Source organism: Oryctolagus cuniculus, chromosome 19, assembly GCF_051225735.1.
Source record: "Oryctolagus cuniculus isolate XC-2025 breed Fujian yellow rabbit chromosome 19, ASM5122573v1, whole genome shotgun sequence".
Classification (NCBI taxonomy): domain Eukaryota; kingdom Metazoa; phylum Chordata; class Mammalia; order Lagomorpha; family Leporidae; genus Oryctolagus; species Oryctolagus cuniculus.
Window position 1 is genome coordinate 42,302,730 of NC_142885.1, and position 22,745 is coordinate 42,325,474.

Below are 22,745 nucleotides of genomic sequence, written 5' to 3' on the forward strand. Positions count from 1 at the left end.
TCTGTGAAACAGTTTATTATACAAAACAAGGTGCATCAAAAATTCCGTGTCCAAAGAGCTCTGGATTTTGAGGGCTAAGGACAGAACCGTCTCTCTTAGGACCCCTGCTAAGCGTTCAGAGCAGGCACGCAGGCCCTCTGGCTCCAGAGGCCCCCAGCGCCGGCCAGCAGAGTGAGAACCAGATACAGAATCCCTAAGGGGGGGGAGGGCTAGGGCAGTGGAACAGGTACCGCCGGGTCCGTGTGTAGCCACAGGTCACCTACAGTTGGGGGAGTGGGGGTGGGCTTGAACCTCCAAAACTAGGGAGGCTGGATCTACCCACCTGGGATAGAAACACCCAAGTCCCTCCACAGCCAGCAAAGCCCAGAGTATGGAACCCACCGAAATCCGGGGGTTGGGGGAGAAGCTTCCCCTTAAACGGCCAACTTACAACGCATACAAAGCGGGGGCTCTCTGCTTTCAGGGGCGACTGCGTGAACGTGTGACCTGCCGACTGCCACATCCTGCAGAGGAGCAAGGGGCACAGTGTCAGCACCAAGGGTCCCGCTAGGTCCCCCTGCCTGGGCCCGCCCACTTCCTCCCTTGGGACAGACGTGACAGGGGCCATCCTTGGGAATGTCGGGGGAGTCTGGTCTCTACCTGAGAGTGGCCACAGGGGCAGGGAGTGAGGTCTGGAGCCCTGGGGGGGGGGGGGGGTGAGCCCTCTCTGGCAGATCCCTGAGGGAGGCAGTGTTTGCAGTAGCGCTGAACGCCGGCTTCACACAGCCTGCAGCTCCCCCTGCAGGCGGCTCAGCTCCTCCAACTCCTGCTTGTGGCGGTCCGTCTTGTGAGCCACCAAGGAGCGGTAGAAATGCAGGGCGAAGGCCACGAACACCAGCCCCACCGGTACCATGATGGCTGTGGAGGCCATGGCTGCTTGCCAGCCTGGCCCGTGGCTCCCACCACCATCAGCGCACGCTTGCCGGGGCGGGGCTGCGGACGCAGAGGATGCGGGGAGGTTGGAAGGTGGACTCAGAGAGGTGGCCGCTGGCGGCAGATTCCCAGGCACCTGGGTCGCGGGTACCACAGGGGCGGGTGTGTTCAAGGGGGCCCCGATGGGCACAAACTTGACCCAGCCCACCAGGACCACTTCGGCGAGGAAGAGAAAAGTACCCAAGGCAGTGGAGAAGCCCCAGGCCAGCTCCACGTAGCGGTGGAGTCGCTGGTGTGGCGACTGGTGCACGGAGTTGAGGTTGTGGATGTTGCTCACAGCTTCGATGTGCGGCAGCAAACACGTGGAGACCATGAGCGCGAACAGGTGCACGGCCACTAGTACGGTGGTGCAGGCACTGAAGGCCACCAGCAGGCCTGGCGGGTATTCATGGTTGCTCTCCAACTGTACTTCTACCATGGCCACCTGTGGGCGTAAGAGCGGATAAGTGCCTGCACCCTCCTGGACAGAGGCAGCATTGGGGGAGGGGGGTTGGAGAGGACATCAGTCGGGACATCACTGCTAAATCCCTAGAACAAATCCTGGCAGGAAAAAGGCAATCGGGTCTTTCGTCATTGTTGTGGCGTGAATGGATCTGGAAGACATAGTGAGGCTCATTCTCCCCTGTCCTGGGCCCTTGGTGTTCCCTACGCTGCGCTCACGAGAGCTGGATGGCTGGTCTACCTGGTTATAGTACAGAGGTGAAAGGACACGGTGTCTGGCCTCCCTGGGAGGTTCATTTTCAGCTCCATAAGCTGCATAAGCTGAAGCCGAGTTCTGTCTGCGCTTTCGCCTCTTCTCTGGTAACAGCACCTGCCTGCCTGTATCAGCGTTGTGATGAGAATTAAAGAACATACAAGTGTTAAGGAAAGCGCCAGGCCCCCGAGTGAGCACTCACTGGGTGTCGGCTGTTAACTGTTAACAGTTCATGGTCAAATCTGAGGCCCAGTATGCAAACTGGCGCGCGGGGACCCAGAGCCAGCTCTCGAGACGTGTTTTGCTTGGCCCACACAGTGTGTGTTTTTCCAAAAAATGAATAAATTCCAACTTTGAAAACTCTAAGAGATTTCATCTAAATATCCCTATTTTCAGATCTTCCTGAAAACTGGGCAGATCGGGTCACACGAGGCGCACATTCCTGCCCGGCAGCTGTCAGAGCTGAATCATAGCTGCTCCCTCTGCAGGGGTCACAGGGTCTCTCCATGTTTCCAGTCCCCACCCGGCCAACTTGGCGTCCATAGGAGCCGGCTGGCTTTTGCACACATTTCAGTTGATAGGGCAAGTGTAAATCTGCCATTTCACTTTCTGAGGGACCTCAGGCAGGTGTTGTAACATCTTCCATCTCAGTTTTCTCATCTGTAAAATGGCCATAGTACTGGCACCTGCTTCATAAGAGAGGCAAGGATGATGCATGTAAAAATCCCTGAGCGCCAGACGCCCTGATGTGTTATTCTAAAAGTTATTTCATTCCCGGGCCACCTGGGCTCAGAACCTGGGTCTTCCCCCATCGCAGATTCTCACGGGATCTTTTAGATTGCTCTGGGGCTCGGCGGGAACAAGGAAGGTGCAGAGCTAGATGGATGGCGGGAGGAAGACAAGGATGAGTATTTTGGGAAACTGGGCCACGGCAGGTGTTTTCCACCGGCAGCAATCTGGGCCAGGCTTAGTCCTGGTTTCTCCCTGAGCCAGGCCCAGCCTTGCTCTCCCCCTGCCAGGATTGGGGCCGGTCCTGTCCCCAGAACCTACACACTGCCTCTGGATCCTGCAGGGAAGGCCTGGGCCCTTAAGCTGTCACCCTGGCAACCGCAAGACCCACAGCAGGCTGGATTGTCCCCCTGGGAACGGCTAGACCACAGCGCTGAGCCGCCCCTGCAAGTCCCATGGGTGGCTATTGCCTTCCCTCTTCAGTCCATGCCAAAGAAGGGGCGCCAACTCCCTGCCCCCAGATGACATCCCCACCCCCTGAAGGGTGGGCTGCTCTCTGGCATTTAGAACCCCACAGGGAGAATCATTGGCCGGGGCAGGCCCCTAGGGTTGGAGCCTTTCCCTGTCTTCAAACAGAGGCCGTAGGTAACGCAGAGAGGCAGAGGCTAGCCATCACGTGGTGCTGTGACCCCACTCAGCCACCTCCCAGGCGCCCACTGCCAAAGAAAACCCTGCTCCTCCTCCTAGTGATGATGGCCACGGGGAGACCCCAGACTAAAGAGTGACCCTGGGTTCCAGCTCCTCCTGTGTGGGTGTCCTTGGCAGGGCCATGGCCCCACGCTGGGTCCGTTTCCACACCTGTCCAATCAGCCAGCGAGGCTGAGCCACCTCTGGTGCGTGTCTTGCTCTGACACGCCCGCTGGGCAGGCTCCAGCGGGCGCACCCTTCCTAAATCTCACAACTCCCCGTGGTCAGGGGAGGGGGTGGGGACAGCCCTGGGTCGCACAGCTGGCCAGCCACATGCACGGAGCCCTAGTGTGTGCGCCCAGCGCTTCACCCCGGGGCCTCCCTCACTCCCACTTCCTGTTCGCCACTCCCAGGACCGTTAGCCGCTCTCGTCCCACACCTGCAGTTTATCAGCTCGAGAATCACGTATCCTCTTCCAGATCGGCTTCCTCTCCTCTCCTGGGCGCCACCAGCACCCTTGCCGCCTAGCGGGCAACAGCCACCTCGCACGGCATGGGGATGGGGATGGGCCCAGCCAGCCCCTCGGCCTTTGGACGCCACTTTGCTCCATCACCATCTGCTACCTTTCCCGTTTCCGTTCCTGGCTTACCACACACAGGGTCTCCCCTCGGTCCCTTGGGTCCCCTTAAAAGCCCATCTCTCCCTGTCGCTCACGCTCGAGCCCCCTCCCTGGTCGCCCTCGTGCCGCCCCTCACCATGGCGAAGCCGGACAGCAGGGCAGACGTGCGGCTGGAGGCTTTGAGCTTGGCCCGGCTGAGGTAGAGGCGGCGCCAGCTGAGCGCCCGCAGCGAGTGCTGACTGGCCCCCATGAGGTCCAGGTAGCCGCGGTGCACGAACTCTCGGTACGTGGCGGTGCCCGCGGGGCTCTCGACCTGCGGGTTCAGCGGGGCCTGTTCGCCCGCGTCCCCCTCGCCGCCCTTCATCCTGGGGGCGGCACCAGGCAGGCGGCGGTCACGGCGGGGCCGGGGTGCCTTCGGGGCCCCAGAGGGAGCGGCCGAAGCCGGCGGGACGCCCCATCCCCCGGCCCGGCGAGAGTGGGAACGCGGGCAGCCGGCGCCCGGGAACTGCAGGCGTCTCCGGGTAGCCCCAGGGGCCGAAGCGGGACAGCCGAGGCCGAAACAGGAACTGGGGCGGAGGCGGAGCCGGCGCGGCCACATGATGGGGTGGAGCCGGGGTACCGAGCCCCCGAAGTCGACTCGCAGGAAGCGCCCGAGGGACCCCGCGACCCCTGTCCACTAAGAACGTTATCCAGACGCTCAGATCCCAGACCACTCAAGGCACAGCCGGACGCCCCGAGGGTCCACATCCCCAAACCGCCCCTCAGGGAACCCTGGAAAGGTGAGCCCCCGCCTCCTCCCAGAGCCCCGACGGCTGGGACCCCCCACCCCACACCCCTGGCCCGGTCTCCACGCCCACGACGCCACAGACACACACACACACGAACTCCCCGGCCCCGGCTGGAAGATTTCGAGTTTTATAGCAAACCGTATTGTACAGACCTGGGGCCCAGGGGCCCAGCCCGGCTGGGTCCCCCACTTACCCCTCGCCGGGCTGCCTCCTCCCCCTCCCCCAAGCGGCCCCATCCTCAAGCCTCTCGCGATCCCCAGGACCCCCTCCCCTCCGGCCTTCGGTCCGCCCACTCCCTCCCCCCACCCGCGCACCTCCCTGTTACCTGAGGTATGTGGATAGATCCCCCCTCCCCTACATGGTACGACCCGGCTCCCCCGGAGGCCCGGGTTGAGGGGCGGGACCAGGCCCCGACTCCTCCCTCTGGCCCCGAAGCCCCACCCCCGTGCTGGAGGAAGGGCGGGGGGAGGAGGGCCAAGAGTCTGTGACTAAGTTCCCATGGCAACTAAGAGGGGCCATTTCCAGCCTTAGCAATGGCATCGGGAGGTGTCCATTGGCTGCTATTTCCATGGCAACCAGGAGTGGCAGTTCCCTGGGCAAATGGGATACAAGTTTCCATGACGATGAAAGAGTGGGAGAGCCAAGCTGGAGGAGTCCCATCTTCCCCATCATTGGGCGGGCACCCCCACTACCCCAACTCACTCGGGTCAGGAGAGGTGGAGCTGCCCAACACAGTAAAGGGAGAGCTGGGTGCTGCAGTCCGAACTGGGTGCCCACCAGTCCAGTCTCAGTCCAAGCTGGTCCCGTCCCATCACACTCCGGCTCCCCCAGTTCAAGTAACACTTCAGTACAGATGAATGTTCAAGTATTGTGCGGAGAGGCAGGCAGGGGGCTGGGGCACCCCCACCACTCCCCTGGGCCACGGGCTGCACAGCGGGGTGGGCCCGCGGCCCCCACTCCTCGCACTAGCTGCCGTTTTCAGTGACGTTCAAGGAGTCAGGGCGGGGGGGGGGTTAGGAACTGAAATCTGGGCGGGGGGAAGGAGAGGGCGACCCCCCGATACACACACACACACAAACGCAGGGGTTCTGCGGCCCCCACTCCTGCTCTGCGCCTCACCTCCCACTCAGCCCTGGCTCTCCCTGGCTCCCGAGCCCCCCACCTCTGACGCCGGGATTACCAATTGCTCCTCTGCTTCCCTCTTTGGAACCCCCCCACCCCGCCCCCCACTCCAAGTACCGGGTCTCTGTTCCCTGAACCCTTGGTGGCCTGCTTGCTGCCCCTCCCCCCGCCCCTCCGCCACCTCCCCCAGCCCCCTGGCTCCCAGTATCTGGTGTGTGATGCCCGTTCCCCCTTCTCCCCCCCTCAGACTTGCACCTTCACCCCCCTCCCACCATCCCTTTGGCTCAGCACCCCCCAGTACCTCTGACCCACTCCCCCCAGGGGATGGACAATGAAGCAGGTGGAAGGGGAGGAGATGGGGAGGAGCGACCCCCAGAGAGATCAGTGCAGGGGGAGGGGGGGCTGGCTCGAGTCCCTGGGCAGGAATCCCACCGTGAGGTGGGAGACCTGGCCTCCGGCAGGGGTGAAATGAAGGCCGACGGCAGGCTCCTGATGAGTCCTGGGGGAGGGTGGGGGGCGCCCCACTAGCTGTCCTTGAGAAGCAGCTTCTCCTCTGGGCAGCGGAAGGGGCCGGGGGGCCCGGCAGCTGCCAGCCGGGCACAAGCTTCAGGCGAGAGCTGGCGGCAGGAGCGCAGGTCCAGGCGGCGGAGGCGCGGGCAGCGGCGGAACAGCGGGAGGCAGTGGTCCGTGAGGCGGTGGCAGCCTGGGGTAGGGGCAGTGGTGGCCGAAACCCGGTAGGTGAGAGAGGGGTGGCAACCGGCCGCAGGGACTAACAGGCCAGCAGGAGGGAAGGGACCCCAGGCTTACCAGCAAGATTGAGGTGCACCAGGGTCTCGCGGAGTGGGGAGGTGGGGGCCGTGAGGAGGTGGACACTGGGGTCCCCGACGTGGGCGCAGTGGCTCAGGTCCAGGGCGCTCAGCTGGGGTGCGTGGCGCAGCAGGAGCCGCAGCGAGGCATCCGTCAGCTCCAGGCCCGCCAGCCGCAGTTCTGCCACCCCCTGCAGCCGCCCACGGCTCTCTGTTTGCCCTGGGTGGGCAGAGGGGCGGTCAGCACTCTTGGTCACCCTGCACCTGCACCTGGACCCTCCTGGTCTCCCCCTACACTCCTCACCCTCCCCTGCTGCCCCTGGAAGGGAGCCTTGACTGGCTTGTTCTCCCCACACCCAGCGTGAGCTGACTTCAGTCGTCCACTGCTCACATCACCTCCTCAGGTCGGCCTTCCATGATTACTCTTCCAAGCTGTGACATTCAACACCTGCCCATGGAAACTTTGCATGATTTTGCTCTTCTCACCATCAGACACACTACGGGGAACGCCAAATCCACAGGGGCAGGAGCTGCCGCCTGCGTGTGCACTGCTCTATCCCCAGCAACGGAGGCACGGAGGGTGCTCGATGTACACCCGTCCACTCGCCCACCACGCGACAGCCCGACGGCTACGCAGGCGCCTCTGCCCCTGCCCTCTCCTCTGAGGCTGGTGAAGCCCCTGCTGGAGCCCCCTTTTCCTCCGGTCTCCACACTGGGCCGACACCACTCCTCCCAAGTCCTGTTCCAGCCCTGAATTCACCCAGAATCCTCCTCTTCCTGGCAGCCAGGACGCGGGGCACTCACTCTCTCCTCTGGCGCACAGCCTAGCTCCTCTCCCTGTCTCCCAAACAGGAGCCATACTCCACAGATAGCCCTGCCTGCCTGCCTGGGAGACTGCCCGCATCCCACACCAGGGTGCTGGTTTGTGTTGGTGGCTGCTCAGTTTCCGATCCAGCTCCTTGCTGATGCGCCCGGGGAAGCAGCTGATGATGGCCCAGGCACTTGGGCCCCTGCCACCCACACGGGAGACCCCCTGATGGAGTTCCTGGCTCCTGGCTTTGGCCTGGCCCAGCCCTGGCTGTTGTAGCCATTTGGAGAGTGAACCAGTGGATGGAAGGTCTCTCCGTCTGTCACGGGGGTGGGGGTGGGGCTGCTGTGATCTCCCAGCCCTACAGTGCCTGGCAAGGTCCCTGAGCTGAGCCCCCGCCCATCCATCTCCAGCGTTGAAGAGCTCAGGCCCCTCCTCTCTGCACACCAAGCACATACATGCTCGCGCTACTGGCCCTCAAACTAGCGCAGCTCAGAGGCCTCTGGAAGGCTGGTCGCAATGCATTGTGGGGGGTGGGCACGTGACCTAACGGGTAAGCTGCCTGTTAGACTTCTGCTTGTTGGGGCCGGCTTTGATGCAGCAGTGTCACTGCTTAGGATTGCATTCCATACCACAGGGCATGGGCTTTGAGTCCCGATTCCAGCCTCCTGCTAACGCATACTCTGTGAGGTAGCAGGCGATGGCTCAAGTAGCTGGGTCCCCTGCCACCCACATGCGAGACCCATATGGAGTTCCAGGCTGCTGGCTTCAGCCTAGCCCTGCCCTGGCTATTGTAGACATTTGGGTAAAAAAAATCCGTCTCTCTCCTTTCAAATAAAGAGAAAAACGTAAAAAAGACACCCACATCCTGTATCCGAGTGCCTGCCCATTCCAGCTCCTGACTCTGGCCTCCTGCTAGTATCGTAGGAGGCAGCAGAGACTCAGTCACTGGGTCCTTGCCACCCACGGAGGAGGCCTTGTTGAGTTCCCAGTGCCTGGCTCCAGGCTCGGCCTAGCCCAGCCACTGCAGGCATCTGGAGAGTGAACCAGTAGCTGTGAGAGTGCGTGCTCTATGCCTCGGAAATGCAGGCCCCCTGCACATGCAGGCCCCACCTCTGGAGTTTCAGCAGGTGGAGGCTGGGGCCCCGGGGTTTACTCTGCTTGGAGACCACGCTGTCAGAACCGCCTTGGGGAGCTGTCACAGCTGGCATCCCTGTGCTGCCTGAGTGCCATTCCCTTGTGTCCCCTGTCCCCTGCCAGGCCACCTGGTGGGCACTGGTCTTTGCAAGCCCTCCTGAGGGGGAGGCACCCCCAACCTTGGGCCACAGTAGAAGCCAGAATGGGAGAGAGAAGTCACCTGTGGCTTGGGCAGGGGAGGCGCCAGCAGGCATGGCACGGAGGTGGTGACACTTAGGCTGGGCCTCCAGGGCTTCTGATGTGTAGTAAAGGCAGGCGAACACACCAGGCAGAGAGCAAAAGCAGGGAGGGAGAAGAACCCTAAGTTTTGCTCCAGGGATGCTGCACGAAGCCAGGACACCCAGAGAGGAAGTGGGCTGTGGGATGCTGACAGGCGGCAGGGGCACAAGGGCCTGCGATGCTGGTCCGCGCAAGCTGCGATCCAGATGAGGAAGATGGGGCTGGCACTGTGGCGCAGCAGGTTAAAGCCCGGGCCTGCAGCACCGGCATCCCATTTGGGTGCAGGTTCTGGTCCCAGCTGCTCCACTTCTGATCCAGCTCCCTGCTAGCACGCCTGGGAAAGCAGCGGAGGATGGCCCAAGTGCTTGGGCCCCTGCCATCCAAGCAGGAGACCTGGAGGAAGCTCCTGGTTTCGGATTGGCTCAGCTCCAGCCACTGCGGCCATTTGGGGAGTGAACCAGTGGATGGAAGACCTCTCTCTGCCTCTACCTCTGCGGGGAGCAGACTTAACGAGCTGGTGCGGGCACATGCAGGTGGCCCAGTGAGGGACGTCCCTGTCCCGTTAGCCAGCCTGGGTTCAGTGCCCAGCTCTAGCACCTGACTCCAGCTTCCTGCTAATGTACTCAATGCGGGGCAGCAGTGGTGGCTCCAGTGCTTGGCTCCCTGTGGCCCCTAAAGGAGACCTCGACTGAGTTCCTGGCTCTTGGCTTTGGCCCTCAGATCTTAAATCACTTCTCACTGTCCAGTGACACACAGACTGAGGGACTCCTCCCTCCATGGAGGATGGGGGAGGGGCTTCTAGGAGGAACTGGTGTTTATGCTGAGGCCACAAAGACAATTAGGTGTGAATGAGATGAAGCGAACAGGGCACAAGAGGTGGAGAGGAGTGGGCAAAGGCCCTGGGGCTGGAGACAGAAGTAGCTGAAACACAGAGGCGGCCGGGCTATGCAGGCAGCAGTGACTGTGGCAAAATAATGGTGTTTACCTGAGCCACACAGGGAGCTGGGATCGTTTAGGACCCCAGGGTGGCAGGGACAGGTAAACCTTTAAGGATGGTTCCTCTGGCTCCAGTGTGAGAGGCTGGTGGGGGCCAGAACGAGGGGCCCCCCGGCCTCAGTATCCCCGCCTCCATACGACCCCCGAGTGACCAGGGCTCTGCTCCCAGCATCCCCCTCTCCAGCCACGCCTAACTCTCCCCATCCCGCTCAAGACGCTGCCCAGGGTGCACGCAGGTGAGCACGTGAGCGAGCAGCGGCCACGAAGGGCCTTCCCGTTCAGATCCGGGTGCTGTGCCTTTCTTCAAATATTTTAACATTCAATAGCAGCTATCCAAGGGACCTCAGAGGCCTCCCACCGCCCCCGCCTCCCAGCAGGCACACCTGCCTGACCCATTTTCCAGATGAGCACACAGAGGCCGCACCTGGTTTGGTGTCTGGAGGAGGCAACAGCAGCTCGCGGAGCTGGGAGTCTTTAACATCCTCGATCCAGCGGAGGTCCAGGAGCCGCAGGGCCGGCAGTGGGGCTGAGCCCAGGGCGGAGACGGAGAGCCAGGAGCAGCCGGAGAGCACCAGCTCCTGCAGGCCTGGGGGAGCGGTGAGGGGCGTGTCAGGAAGCTGGGGCTGGGATCCCACCACGCCTGGCCCTTTCCCCACCCTGCCAGCCCACCCGTCCTACCTTGCAGTCGGTTCAGAAGCCACATGAGCTGCTTCTTGGAGACACCTGTCCAGCTGAGGTCCAGGGCACGGGGCTGGCGGCGAACCACCCCACTGAGCATGGGCGGGGTCAGCGACTTCCGCCGGCTCAGGTCCATTCGAGGCCACAGACGCTTGTCGTAGCACCTGACAGCCACAAGGGGGAGACAGAGACCTCGGTCCGCAGCTCTCAAGGAAGCCCTGGAGCCCCACAATTGCCAGGCTCCAAAGGTTCACCCCAGCTCTCTCCTGGCCCACAAGGAAGACAGTAGGGCTGCAAGAAGCTCCTGGCCTGAGGCAAACAGCAGGGGGTCTGGGCCTTAACTCCACTAACTGGATGTGAGACCCTGGGCAAGTCCATTCCTCTCCCCCAGCCTCGGAAGCCTCCTTTATAAAATGAAGATAATGACTGCAGACTCTGCTTGCCCCACAGGGCTGCTGGAAGATCAAATGAGGTAATTACAGATTGCGAGCCCTGCAGCTTATAAAGCAGTTGCCAAACACACACACACAGCGCATGCACACACACACAGTGTACACACACACACAGCCACACTATTTGTGGCAGCAGCCCCCACCCCCACCTCTGGGTTCCCACATCCCCCTGGCTGCCGTGGTGGCTCCTGGGCACCCATCCATCCTGCTCTCGGCGCAGAGCCACACGTGCTGCGTCCGCCCCTCAGTGGCGCCCGGCTGGACTGGGAGTCCTGTTTTCTCCCTTCGTTCCACAAAGCTGTTCTCCTGATTCAAATCTAAGTGCCAGGAGGGCAGCGGCTGGCACCTCTGCCTCCCCAGGGTGGCTGCCGCGGCGGCCAAGGTGAACTCCTCAAAGTCCGCACTGAGCGCTGCCCAGCACACCTCAGCCACGGTTTCTCATCCGGTCCACGAGGCCCCGGGTCTTGAAGCCACTAAGACAAAAAATGAGGCTTCTGGGCCCCTGCCGGGAACAGCCCAGCCTGGCCCAGAGGCGCCTCGCAAGCTTACTTCCCCAGGGAAACAGCCTTCCCCACCTCCCCCCACCCAAGGGAATCTACTCGTGTGTGGCCGGGAAGCCGAAGTTCCTCTGAGCTCAGTGGAGAACTGTCTTCTAGCTCAGGAGTTCTGGAAGGCAAATCAGGAAATCCCCAACCGGACTGGACTGGCTGGGCCTGAAGCAACAGAGGTGGGCGGGGCCTCCCCCACCCCTCAACCATGCCCAGGGGCTCCTTCCAGCAGCCCTGGCTGGGCCGGCTTCTCCAACACCAGTTATCTGCGACCCACTGCCCTGCAGAACGTGAATTTCCCGTAAATCACCACCCCCCTTTCTGCACTTAAAATCAGTTTTCTGTCGCTTTCAGTATGTTAGCCTTCAAAATAAATGCAACAGGCAGAGAACAGGGGTATTAGCTTCAAACCAGGTGCTGCTGCGGCTGTCGGCCATCTCCCGAGCCCGCCCAGGGAGATGAGCAGCGCGGGAGAAGCTACTACAGGCACAACAGCCCCGCGAGCCGGTCCCTCTCCACACAGAAGGGTGAAGCGGGGGGACGTAGAGGCAGGCGGAGGCGCTGACCTGCAGACCGGCCTCCTAATGATCGGCTCTTGTCCCTCTCCTATCACTGTCCCCACCCTGCGCTTTTTTGGCATTCTAGTCTCTCTCTCTGTCCTGATTTCTTCCATTCTACGGGTTGATACTGGCAAATCTCTCCAGCTCTTAAGAGTGAAAAGGAAAACAAAACCCAACCCACGCTCAATGCAGCTTCTGCCCTTCTCTTTGTACCCCGTCCGAAGCCTGGTCTGACACGACCCTCAGTCCCAGCTCAACTGCCACCAATTCCCTGAAGCCCCCCCACCCCGCCACTGCCACGCCAAACTGTCCACAGCTGGGAGGGAAGCCCCTTCCTTGGGAGCCCCCACAGGCACCAGATTCCTCAGGAGCGGGCCAAGCCAGCTGCCCACCGGCACACAGCAACACTCCCTGGTGCCAACACATTTCAGCACAGGGGTGCCTCTGCCAGAAACGCCAACAGACCCGACATCCTTCAAGGCTTGGCTGTGGCGCCTCCTCTTCCAGGAAGTCTCCCCAGACCCTTTCTGGCCTGGAGCTCATCGGTCCTGTTGCCTTTTGCGAAACCAGGATGGGGAGGTTTAGCCTCAGAGCGGCGGCCAGTAGTCAGGGAGGGCCCCACTGCAATCAGGGGTCCGGCTTCCACCGGACGCACAGCAGGTGGGGACAACAGGGCTGCAGCAACACAATCAGGGAGGCTGAGGCCTCAGGGACTTGAGAGTCAACTCCAGGAAGGACCAAGGAGCCTCCTGGGAAGACAATGCCCCGACTGAATCTTTGAGGAAAGCAGAAGTGATTCTAGAAGGGAGATGGGACAGGAGGGGCGTGTCAAGACAGGAAGAACCTGTGCTGGGCCCAGGGCAGCCAGCCAGGCAGCCAGAGGAAGGGGCGTGGCGGGGGCGAGAACAGAGAACTCTGGGAAAATCAAGCAGTTGGGGCGAAGGGCGACCCATTGTTGCATCGCCATGATGCTGTGAGGCTTACAGCAATGGCTGCTGCCATTCCAGGGCTTCCTATGTGCAGGCACTGCTCTATGTGCTAAGCACTCGACCTCACAATGGCTCTAAGAGGCAAATACTATCTTGTCACCTTTTGACGGTTTAGGAAAACAAGGCCCAGAGAGGTTAGGAAACTCGTTTAAGGACCCCCTCCAGCTACCGAACAGGGGCTTATGCCACACTGGTCTGGATGGAAGTGTGAATTCTACGAGTGCAGGAGGCGGAGGTGAGGCTACAGAGGCAGCCGGGGTACACGAGCCAGGCCAAGAAGGGCTGCAAGGCCAGGCCCCCAGCCACTGTGGCCATGGAGTCCAGAGGCGAGGAGCGTGAACTGAGTGTGACCTGAATCTCAGCTCTGCCACCTCCATGCTTTGGGGGACTTTAGGCAAGTCATCTACCCTCTCTGGGCCTCCAACTCCCAAACCGTAAAACGGGGAGAAGGCTGGCATTTACGTCAAAGGTTTGCAGTGGCGACGAAAGGACACATGCTGAGTGCAGGTGCCAAGGGCCTGGCTTGTGTCCGAATGTCCACTAGGACTGTGGGAGTTCACAGTGAGGGGGACGGGGCACCAGGGACACAGGTTCTTTCTCAACTGTGGCATGCTGCTGAGACAAGAGCCAGGCCTGACCCCGTCACCTTCTCCTGACCTCGAGGCACCCCTGCCCAACGCGCCACCCTTCTACGTCCACTTACGAGACCCAAATCCCAGCCCTCAGCCGGGACTGGGAACTGGGCTAGCCTTCACTGCTCCCTGCAAATTGTGACTGCTAAGAGCTCCAAGCCGTCTCCAGGCCTTGACCCTGTCCCCTTGTCCCCTCCCGGGCTCCTCGCTGCCCTAACCTGTTCTTGCAACTCAGCACCCCCTAAGCAGCCCTGCCCCTTGCTCCTGGTGGATCACTACACCTCCGAAAGCTGCCAGACACAAAAGCCTGCCTTCTCTCTTACACACCTTGCCCCAGCCCCAACCCCTACCACCTCTCTCCATACTCCATCCCGGTGTCCTTTCACTCACTTGTCACCAGTGACACAGCAGTGACAAGCGGGTCATCTCCCTGGCCTTGGAGTCATCACCTCCATGTAACCCGGCTTTGGTTCCTCCACCGGAACAGAGCACAGCCGTGGATACCAAGGCCTCCTGGGAGCAAACGCCAACTGCCACCTCTGGGTCCTTGACCTCGGGTGACCTCCTGTCATCACCCACCACTGCCCATCAGTCATTCCCTCCTCCATCTGTCTTTCCTCTTCAGAAGGATTTTGTTTTGTTCTTTAAGATGAATCTCTTTATTTGAAAAGCAGAAAGAGACAGGAACAGAGAGAGAGAGAGAGAGAGAGAGAGATCTTCTATCCGCTGATTCACTCCCCTGAAGTCCACAGTAGCTCGGGCCATGTGGAAGCCAGGGGCCACGACGGTGGCAGAGACCCAAGTACTTGGGCATCAGCTGGCTCCCTGCATGAGCAGGGAGCTGGAACCAGAAGCAGAAGTGAGGGTTGGTCCCAGGCACTCTTACATCCCAAGCGGCATCTTAACCTGCTGCGGCGAACCCCCTGCCATGGCTGCTCCTTCTCTAACTCGTGAATGCTGCCACTCTGTCTTCTGCCCTCTTTCTCTAAGCTGCTGCCCTCCCAAACTCCTAGCTTCCTGTTGGCCCCGAGACGGCAGATGCGGTGCCAGCCTGCTAGCTCCACCCGACTGGCCCACAGGCCGTTCACATCACGCGTGTCCAGTAGAGGCGCGCTTCTCTTTCCCCGGGAACCCGCTCCTCCTCTGATGCCCAAACTTGGGGAATGGAGCTGGTGCCCATCCACGCTGGTGGGTCAGAAACTCGGGGGAGAGCTCCCCTGCTGACCCAAGGCCACTCAGTCACAAGTCCAAGCCCCGCTTGCCTGTTAAACAAGTCCTCAGGCACCGGGGTGCAGCAGGTGGATGCCCACACCCCACATCAGAGTGATGGTTGAGTCTCAGCTGCCGCACTTCCTGTCCAGCTTTCTGTTAACGGGAGGCAGCAGGGGATAGGCCAGTAATTGGGTTCCTGCCATCTATATGGGTGACCTGGATGGAGTTCTGGGCTCCTGGCTTGGGCTTGGCCCAGCCCTAGCTGTTGCAGGCATTTGGGGAATAAACCAATGGACAGAAGACTGTGTGTGTGTGACTCTGCTTTTTGGGCAGATGAAAAGAACCTTTGTTTCTGACTCTCAGCGCCCACACCAAGTGAAGCTGCTGCAAGTGATGCTGAGACCCATCTTGAGCGCCAGGTTGAGTGCTAGGAACTCTGCTTCTGCTCCAGCTTCCTAACGGGCCTGCGAAGGCAGCAGAGGATGGAGGGCTTGGGTCCCTGCCACCTACATGGGAGACAGAGATAGAGTTCCAGGCTTTGGCCTGGCCCAGCCCTGGCTCTTTTAAGATTTACTTTTTCAGATGAAAGGCAGAGTTACAGAAAGAGGGAGAGGGAGAGGAAGAGGGAAAAAGAGAGAGAGAGAGAGAGAGAGAGAACGAGAGCTTTTCCATCGACTGATTCACTCCCCAAATGGCTGCAACGGCCAGGGCTGTGTTGGGCCAAAGTGAGGACCCAGCACCTTCTTCTAGGTCTCCCATGTGGCTGCAGGGGCCCCAAAGCCATTCTCTGCTGCTTTCCTGGGCTCATTAGCAGGGAGCTGGATGGGAAGTGGAGCAGCTGGAACTGGGACTGGTGCCCATATGGGATGTCGGTGCCACAGGTGGCAGCTTTACCCACTATGCCACAGTGTTGGCCCCAGTAAATAAATCTTAAAAAATAAATAAATAAATAAAAACTTATTCTCTAGACAATACAGTATAACAACCATTTACAGAACATTCACACCGCGTTAAATACAGTGAGTGCTATGTAGAGGATTTAAGAAGCTATGCAGGGGCCAGCACTGTGGTGTAGCGGTTAAAGCCACCGGCTGCAGTGCCAGCATCCCATATAGGCACCAGTTCGAGTCCCAGCTGCTCCACTTCCAATCCAGCTCTCTGCTGTGGCGTGGGAAAGCAGTAGAAGATGGCCCAAGTCCTTGGGCTCCTGCACCCATGTGGGAGACCCAGGAGAAGCTCCTGGCTCCTGGCTTTGGATCGGCACAGCTCAGGCCACTGCAGCCTATCGGGGAGTGAAGCAGCAGATAGAAGACCTCTTTCTCTCTCTCTGCCTCTCCTTCTCTCTCTGTATAACTCTGACTTTCAAACAAATAAATAAATCTTTAAAAAAAAGAGAGAGAAGATATGCAGAAGTGGCATCAATCACTACGTTGTTTTGCCTTAGAGAGCTGGGACAACACATTCTGCTATCTGCAGAGTGACCTGGAACCAATCCCGAGATCCTCACGGTGTGACTGTGGTTAACAGGGACCCCAGACTACAGGTGAGAAGACCACAGCCCTGAGATTCCTGGTCCACACATGGCCACACAGCCGGGCGCTGCCCACTGCACAGCCCAGCCACTCTCTGCTTCATCCTCTTCCCGCCCCATGCCTCGCAACAACAGAAATCACGTCTTTCTCAGTTCTGGATCTCAGGGGCCAAGCACAGGACTGGCCTTGAAGGGGGCCACAGCAAACATTCCCCAGCTAATCCCACTTTGTAACCATCTGCATCTATGTTGCGAGTTCAGGCCTCAAGGGCACAGACCTGCGTTCTCAGGACTGGCCCGCCCGCATCCCCAGCTCCCAGAATCCGGATCACAATTACGGCATTGAGCAGCTTCTGCTTCCCAGGCTCTGGGCCAGCCCTTTGTGCGCATTAGCTGACTGGGAAGTCACAGCTCCGAGCACCCTGGCTTCCCGGCTGAAGAAGCTGAGACGAGGAGGAAGTCCCTGGCCCTGTGCTAGAACCGCTCATCACAGGAAGAAGACTGGTGCCAGGTAGCTTGCCCTCACAGCCTACGGTCTGGTCTGGCCTTTGCAGACCCCAGCAGGCATGGGCTAGCACCCTAGGAAGAGCACTGGAGTTTTCAGCCATGCTCTTGGACTGTGGCTACAGGCGTCCCTCACGTCCCCAACTGGGGTGCTATTACGAGGAACAAATCAGCTAATGCTCCTGAGTGTGGTCCATAGGACGCCCGTGGGAAAGGCCCTGAATTCTATCGCTGCATGTAACATTTCTCCAGCTCCTCCACGGCCCTTTGTCTTCTGCTGGGGACACACAGATAAAACAGACACACAAGCTGCCCCCACCCCAGCAACTGACCGGAACGTGAAAACGGACCAACGGACAGCTGGTGCAGGGGTCTGATGGGAGGGAGGGGGAGGAATTTTGCTGGGGGGTGGGGTCAGAAAGGAAGACAAGAGGGCAGAGGGTGTGAGCGGTGGATCTGGAGAGGAAAGCAGCACTGGGTGTAGGGGCAGGATGGCGAGCATGGTGGCCTCTGGGTGGGCATGAGCTGTATGAGCAGAGAGCTTTTTCATATGGAAATGGGACCAAGAGTCAGACTGCCCTTAGAAAAGGGAGGGGCTGGGGCTGGTGCTGTGGCACAGTGGGTTAAATCCTGGCCTGCAGCGCAGCATCCCATATGGACGCCAGTTCAAGACCCGGCTGCTCCTCTTCCGATCCAGCTCCCTGCTAATGCGCCTGGGAAAGCAATGGAGGATGGCCCAAGTCCTTGGGCCCCTGCACCCACTTGGGAGACCCAGAGGAGGCTCCTGGCTCTTGGCTTTGGATCAGCTCAGTTCTGTTCTGGCTGTTGTGGCCATCTGGGGAGTGGACCAGCAGATGGAGGACCTCTCTCTCTCTGCCTCTACCTCTGTAACTCTCTTTCAAATAAATAGAAATTCATCTTGAAAAAAAAAAAAAAAAAAAAAAAGAGGGAGGGACTGGCACTGTGCCGCGGTGGGTTAAGCCGCCACCTGCAGCACGGGCATCCCATCTGAGCACTGGCTTGAGTCCTGCCGCTCCACTTGTAATTCAGCATCCCTGCTAGATGGCAGGAGAAAAAAGCAGAAGCTGGCCCAAACGGTTGGGACCCTGCCACCCACGTGCGAGACCCAGACAGAGTTCCAGGCTCCTGGCATGGGCCAGGCCCAGCCCCAGCCCCAGAGGTTTGAGGAGGGAACCAGCGGATGGAAGATCTCTCTTTCTGTGTCTCTCCCTCTCTCTCTACAACTCTGCCTTTCAAATAAAGAAAATCAAATCTTTAAATTAAAAAAAGGAGAGATCAGGCAGGCAAGATAATAGACTCCAGCAGTTGGCACACTAGCTGGCACATGTGAGCACGCCATGTAAACACCAGCTGTAATTGAGGGAAGGTTCTGGAGCCAGAAGGGTGTGGGTTCAAATTCCTGGTTCTCCTGCTTCCTCTCCCCGTGACCTTGCGCTTCAGCTTCAAATGCAAAAGGGGCTAATAACGATCACACAAGGTTGCTGTGAGGGTTCACGGAGCTCATCGTGGGGCCGGCGCTGTGGTGCAGTGGGTTAAAGCCCTGGCCTGCAGCACTGGCATCCTATATGGGCGCCAGTTCAAGTCCCGGCTGCTCCTCTTCCAAGCCAGCTCCCTGCTAATGCGCCTGGGAAAGCAGTAGAAGATGGCCCAAGTCCTTGGGCCCCTGCACCTGCGTGGGAGACCCCGAAGAATCTCCTGGCTCCTGGTTTCAGCCTGACCTAGCCCAGGTCGTTGCAGCCACTTGGGGAGTGAACCAGCAGATGGAAGACCGTTCTCTGTCTCTACCTCACTCTGTAACTCTTTCAAATAAATAAAATAAATCTTAAAATAAAAAAAGCTTATAGTAAACACAGAAGTATCTCACTGTCATGTCTGCATGCTATGGAGATACCCTAAATCCCAAACCAGCAGGGCCCAGTGAGGCCCAGAGACCTGCCGCGAGGCACACAGCCAGTGAGAAGAAGCAGGCTGGCCAGGAGCCACGGCCTGTCGGGCACTCACCAGCGGCTCCAAGTCCGGCAGACTCGCATGCAGATGCACAGCTCTCGGGGCCCGAGGTGCTGGAAGACGCGCAGCCAGGCGGCCCGGGGCAGGGGATGGTCGGATCCAGCAGCCAAAGGCAGTGTGTCGGGCTCGGGGCTTCGAGGTGGGGGCCGTACCACATGTCGCTCCAGCTGTGGGGGCCGGGGTGGTGGGGCGGGGCCCAGGGGCCAGCTGAGCAGGGGCCCCCCAGTGCCGGGGCGCACAGCCCGCCGCCCCCCGCGGTTCTCCTTCTCGCCGGAGCTGCCCCGGGCAGGCCGGCGCCCATTCCGAGCCTCGCCGGGGGCCTCCTCCTCACTCAGCGACGTGCCCGAGGAGTCGGAGTCCGAGTCGGAGTCCGAGGAGGAAGAGGAGGTGTCGGGCACGCGCTCCAGCAGCTGACACATCCGCTTGAAGCGCTCCAGCTTCTCCCTCTGGGGCGACGGGGACGGCACCGCCGGGCCCTCCGCAGAGGCCAGGGCCGGCTTTGGTTTCTGCAGAGACAGGGTGAGGCTGTTCCAGGGCCCGGGACGTGCTGTCCCACCCACTACCCCCCGAGGGGACTCCCAGCCCAAGGGACAGTGCTGAGTTCCAGCCCTAGCTCTGTTCCTGAACACCGCAAGACCCCAGCCAAACCGCTGCCCGTCTCAGGGTTTATTCGAAGGTGCTACCAGGTCAATCAGAAGCCCTGTGGGTTTCCACGGCTTCGGGATTTCAAACAGCAGGAGGGTACGGAGAGCAGTTGGAGAGGCCCGGTTTGCCTGTCAGCTCCCTGTCTGACCGTGGGAAGTCCCAGTGTCGCCACAGTGGCTGGACACATAGCTGTGAGTGGCCATCAGGACCGGCGTGGGGCGCCCTGTGCCTGCCGACTTGCCCTGTCTCCTCACTGTGCTCTGTAGCGCCCCTCTTTCTGGCTAGGAATCGAAGCTCACAAGAGACCACGCGGCACGCCCACGCAGAAGCAGCACTGGAACAGGAGCAGGCGGGTTTAGTGCCCGTGCAAAGCACTCACACTCGGTTCTGACTGTGCTGCGCGCCCTGGGGCAACTCTCCCCTCCCTAGAATCGAGGCACATTTCATTGCCTACAAATCTCACTGACTCTTGCGGCCTCATTAGGTTCATACAGTTCCCCAGGGAGAGAGTGGGGGCGGGATGGGGGCAGAACGCAAGGTGCGTCCATTTTACAGATGAGAAAACTGAGGTTCAGAACAGCTGCCAAGCTGCCAAGCCCATACAAAGAACCTGCAGTTGGCAGGCAGGCATTCAAACTCAAGGTGTTTTTTTTTTTTTTTTTCTCCCCTTCTTAAAGGCCTGGAAAGAGGAGGCAAATGGGCCAGGTGATGCCCTAAGGGCTCTTGGGAAGCCAGGGCCTCCTGTGGCCTGGGCCCGACCCACTCTCCCACCCAACTCTTCCAAACACCCATCTCTTGGCCAAGTGGGGCTAGGGCAGGACAGGGTGAGCAGGAAAAGACAGATCTGTCTCCAAGGTGGAGAGTGGAGCAAGGCAGGTGGGAGGGGGAGGGAGGAGGTCCCCGGCACACCTCCCAGTTCTCGGGAGGGAGCCCAGGGTGGCAGGACGAGAAAGCCTGGCTCGGATTCAGAACCCTGGGGGGCAGAAGGCCAGGGCCGCCTGGGTCCGATCCTCGGAGGAGGCAGGCGTCTCCACCCACCTTCTTCAGGTGCCTCTCTCGGCCTCCTTTCACCTACCGGGGGAGGGGGAGAAACGGGGGAAGGGAGAGACCCCATTAGGTCCTCAGGGCCCACAAAGCTGAAGTCCACGCCTTCCTCTTCAGACTACAAGTCCCAGAAGCCCCCATCCCAGGGAGAACTCTGAGCATGCTCACCTTCCGCCCAGGGCCTGGGCGCACTGAGCATGCTCTCATCTCCTTTCTTCCCCCTCAGGCCTTTTCCAGTCCCTCCTTCCTCCTCCTGGGTAGCAGTCGGTGTGAGCATGCTCGCTGCTGCCTCTCCAAACCACCCTGGGCTCCCGCCGCCTCCAGGCCAGCGCCAGCTTCCCCTCACCTGGACCTCTCCTCCCCGCCGTCCAACAACTGAACTACATCTCCCAAGAACCCCCTGGGAGGAGCCCACTACCTCCCAGGCCCACCCTGCCTCAAAACGGCCAGGACTACAATACCCAGAACCCCCGCTGCACCTAGCGAGCGTGCTCCGTGGCTCACCTTTTTCCTTGGGGTGGGGGGCTCATTCCCTGCCTCCCTCTCCTTCCGTTTGGGGGGCCCAGGCACATCCTCAGGTGGGGGCCCAGCAGGCAGAGGGCCCTTGCGCCTGGGCGGTGGCGGTGGAAGCGGTGGCTCCTCTGTCAGCTTCCAGCCACTGCCCAGGCTGGCGCCCTCCTCGCCGTTGTCAGCCCTGCGGCGGCCCGGCCCCTCACCTGAATCCTGGGGGCAGATGGAAGCTGGGGATGAGGCCCCGCCCGGCTCAGCTCGCTGACCCAGCGCCGGCCCAGCCCCCAGCCCCCAGCCCCCGCCCTACCTTGCTGGTGCGGCCTTCCTGGGTGCAGCGAGGGCACTCCCAGCAGTTGGGGATCTCCGCGTTGATGACCCCCTCAGCCTTCCCCATCTGCAGGTGAGAGGCAGGCGGCACGTGGAGGGCGCCCCCCCCAGCAGCGGCCCCACCCCGGGCCCCAGGATCCCCAGGGCCATCACCTTCAGGCAGCCAGGGTGGACGATCTCATTGCAGATTGTACACTCCATGAGGCTCCAGCCAAATTTCTCTTCCTCTCCCTCCACTGTGTCCTCCTTCCCAGCCTCCCCACACAAGAGGCACACAGCTGTGTGTGGGAGCACGGGCTGTCGGGGGAGAGGGGGCGTCAGGGGCCCTGAAAGCAGGGGGGGTGGGCGGGCAAGTCCCTTCTCTCTGGGGGCCCTGGCCAGCGGCTGGATGACCCTCAAAATAACCCCTGGGCCAAGCTGGGTCAGATCCTGAATTGGCTCCATCCCAAACAGCTGATTTAACCTCCCGAAGTCTGTTTCCACATCTGTGAAATGGGGTGAAGAATCCCTTTCCAGGACCGGGGTTAAGAATGAGAGCAGAGAGCCTGGGGGCACTAGCTGTATAGTTGCTATCGGTGTTGTGCTTCCAACAGTGGGTGCAAATAGAGAAGTTACACGCAGGGCTGCCGTCACAGCCGAGGGTGCATGGCAGCTGAAGGGGCCCCCAAGGTTGCTCAGTGGGCTGCCCGGGCTTCCGGTGGACCCTACAGTGTGCAAGGTTTTCGGCAGGCGCCCTGGGGATACTTGGGAGAATGGCTCGTCCTGGGAGCCCTCAGACGGTGTTACTCTGGGAAGCACAGGGTGGAAATCCCGACTCCTACCAGCGACGCTGAAGGCTGCGGGCCAGCATAGAGAGATCCAAGAAAAGAGCAGGCAGAGGAGGAAGGGACGGGCAAGTGAGACAGGAGTTAGGGGAGAAAGGAAGAGAGGCCGCGGGATGAAGAGACCAGCCAGGAAGGAGTAGCTGGAGGCAGAGAGGGAGGCGGCCGTGTGCAGAGGGGGTTGCAGGAAGCAGCTGGCCGCTCTCCGGCGTCCAGGGAGGCTCAAAGGAGGAGGAAGACCGGGAGGAAGCCCCTGTTTCCCTGGTACCTACTGTGTGGTGGGCCTCGCGCTAGGCAGGTCCACGTCCATGCTATTGTTTGATCTTTACAACTCAGCAAGGAAAATATTTTACAGAAAAGGTACCTATAGTTCAAAGGGATTGACTCAAGGTCACGCAAAGGGTGAGCCTGACCTCAAATCTGAGACCGCCCTGATGGACAGGGAAGAGGCAGATCTGTCCCCAGGGGCCAGCGGGGGAGCTGTACGGCGCGGGCTGGGTTTTCTATGGGCCCTGTGCCTCTCTGACAGCTACAGAAGCATGAAGGCAGAGACTGGATGGGACTGCTGTGTGCACACTCCTAGCATTGCCCCCAGCTCGGAGCTGAGGACCAAGAAAAAAAAAAGGC

At 60.4% G+C, this 22,745-nt stretch overlaps 2 protein-coding genes and 1 long non-coding RNA gene across 11 annotated transcripts in view; 1 reads left to right on the top strand and 2 right to left on the bottom strand.

Moving 5' to 3' along the window:
• Positions 1 to 4,455, bottom strand: ORAI3 (ORAI calcium release-activated calcium modulator 3). 2 transcript variants are annotated; one of them, XM_089321157.1, is made up of 3 exons: positions 3,838 to 4,455; positions 1,153 to 1,396; positions 1 to 503 (listed from the first exon to the last, which is right to left on the bottom strand). In XM_089321157.1, the coding sequence occupies exons 1-3, from the start codon at positions 4,297 to 4,299 to the stop codon at positions 460 to 462; spliced, it is 750 nt and encodes a 249-aa protein (XP_089177283.1). In that variant the 5' UTR covers positions 4,300 to 4,455; the 3' UTR covers positions 1 to 459. The 2 variants fall into 2 exon arrangements, with proteins under 2 accessions (XP_089177283.1, XP_002721780.4); XM_002721734.6 differs by having other exon boundaries at positions 1 to 1,396.
• On the top strand, positions 4,302 to 8,311 carry LOC138847115 (uncharacterized). Of its 2 annotated transcripts, none has more exons than XR_011384724.2 (2): positions 4,302 to 4,480; positions 6,778 to 8,311. It is a non-coding gene; the product is annotated as an uncharacterized LOC138847115 (long non-coding RNA). The 2 variants fall into 2 exon arrangements; XR_016225857.1 differs by having other exon boundaries at positions 4,345 to 4,480; positions 6,910 to 8,311.
• The window catches only part of FBXL19 (F-box and leucine rich repeat protein 19), a 22,907-nt gene continuing 6,028 nt past the window's right edge, over positions 5,867 to 22,745 (bottom strand). For 3 of the 7 annotated variants that reach the window (XM_070064852.2, XM_089321152.1, XM_070064851.2), the window contains 9 exons: positions 21,451 to 21,594; positions 21,278 to 21,364; positions 20,965 to 21,183; positions 20,326 to 20,487; positions 18,766 to 19,277; positions 10,316 to 10,479; positions 10,062 to 10,223; positions 6,419 to 6,637; positions 5,867 to 6,314 (listed from right to left, as the gene is read on the bottom strand). In XM_070064852.2, the coding sequence (XP_069920953.1) occupies positions 6,136 to 6,314; positions 6,419 to 6,637; positions 10,062 to 10,223; positions 10,316 to 10,479; positions 18,766 to 19,277; positions 20,326 to 20,487; positions 20,965 to 21,183; positions 21,278 to 21,364; positions 21,451 to 21,594 (1,848 nt within the window). In that variant the 3' untranslated portion in view covers positions 5,867 to 6,135. Of the gene's footprint in view, positions 6,315 to 6,418; positions 6,638 to 10,061; positions 10,224 to 10,315; positions 10,480 to 18,765; positions 19,278 to 20,323; positions 20,488 to 20,964; positions 21,184 to 21,277; positions 21,365 to 21,450; positions 21,595 to 22,745 lie in introns of those variants that run through there. The other 4 variants (XM_089321153.1, XM_089321154.1, XM_089321156.1 and 1 more) reach the window with 4 other exon arrangements.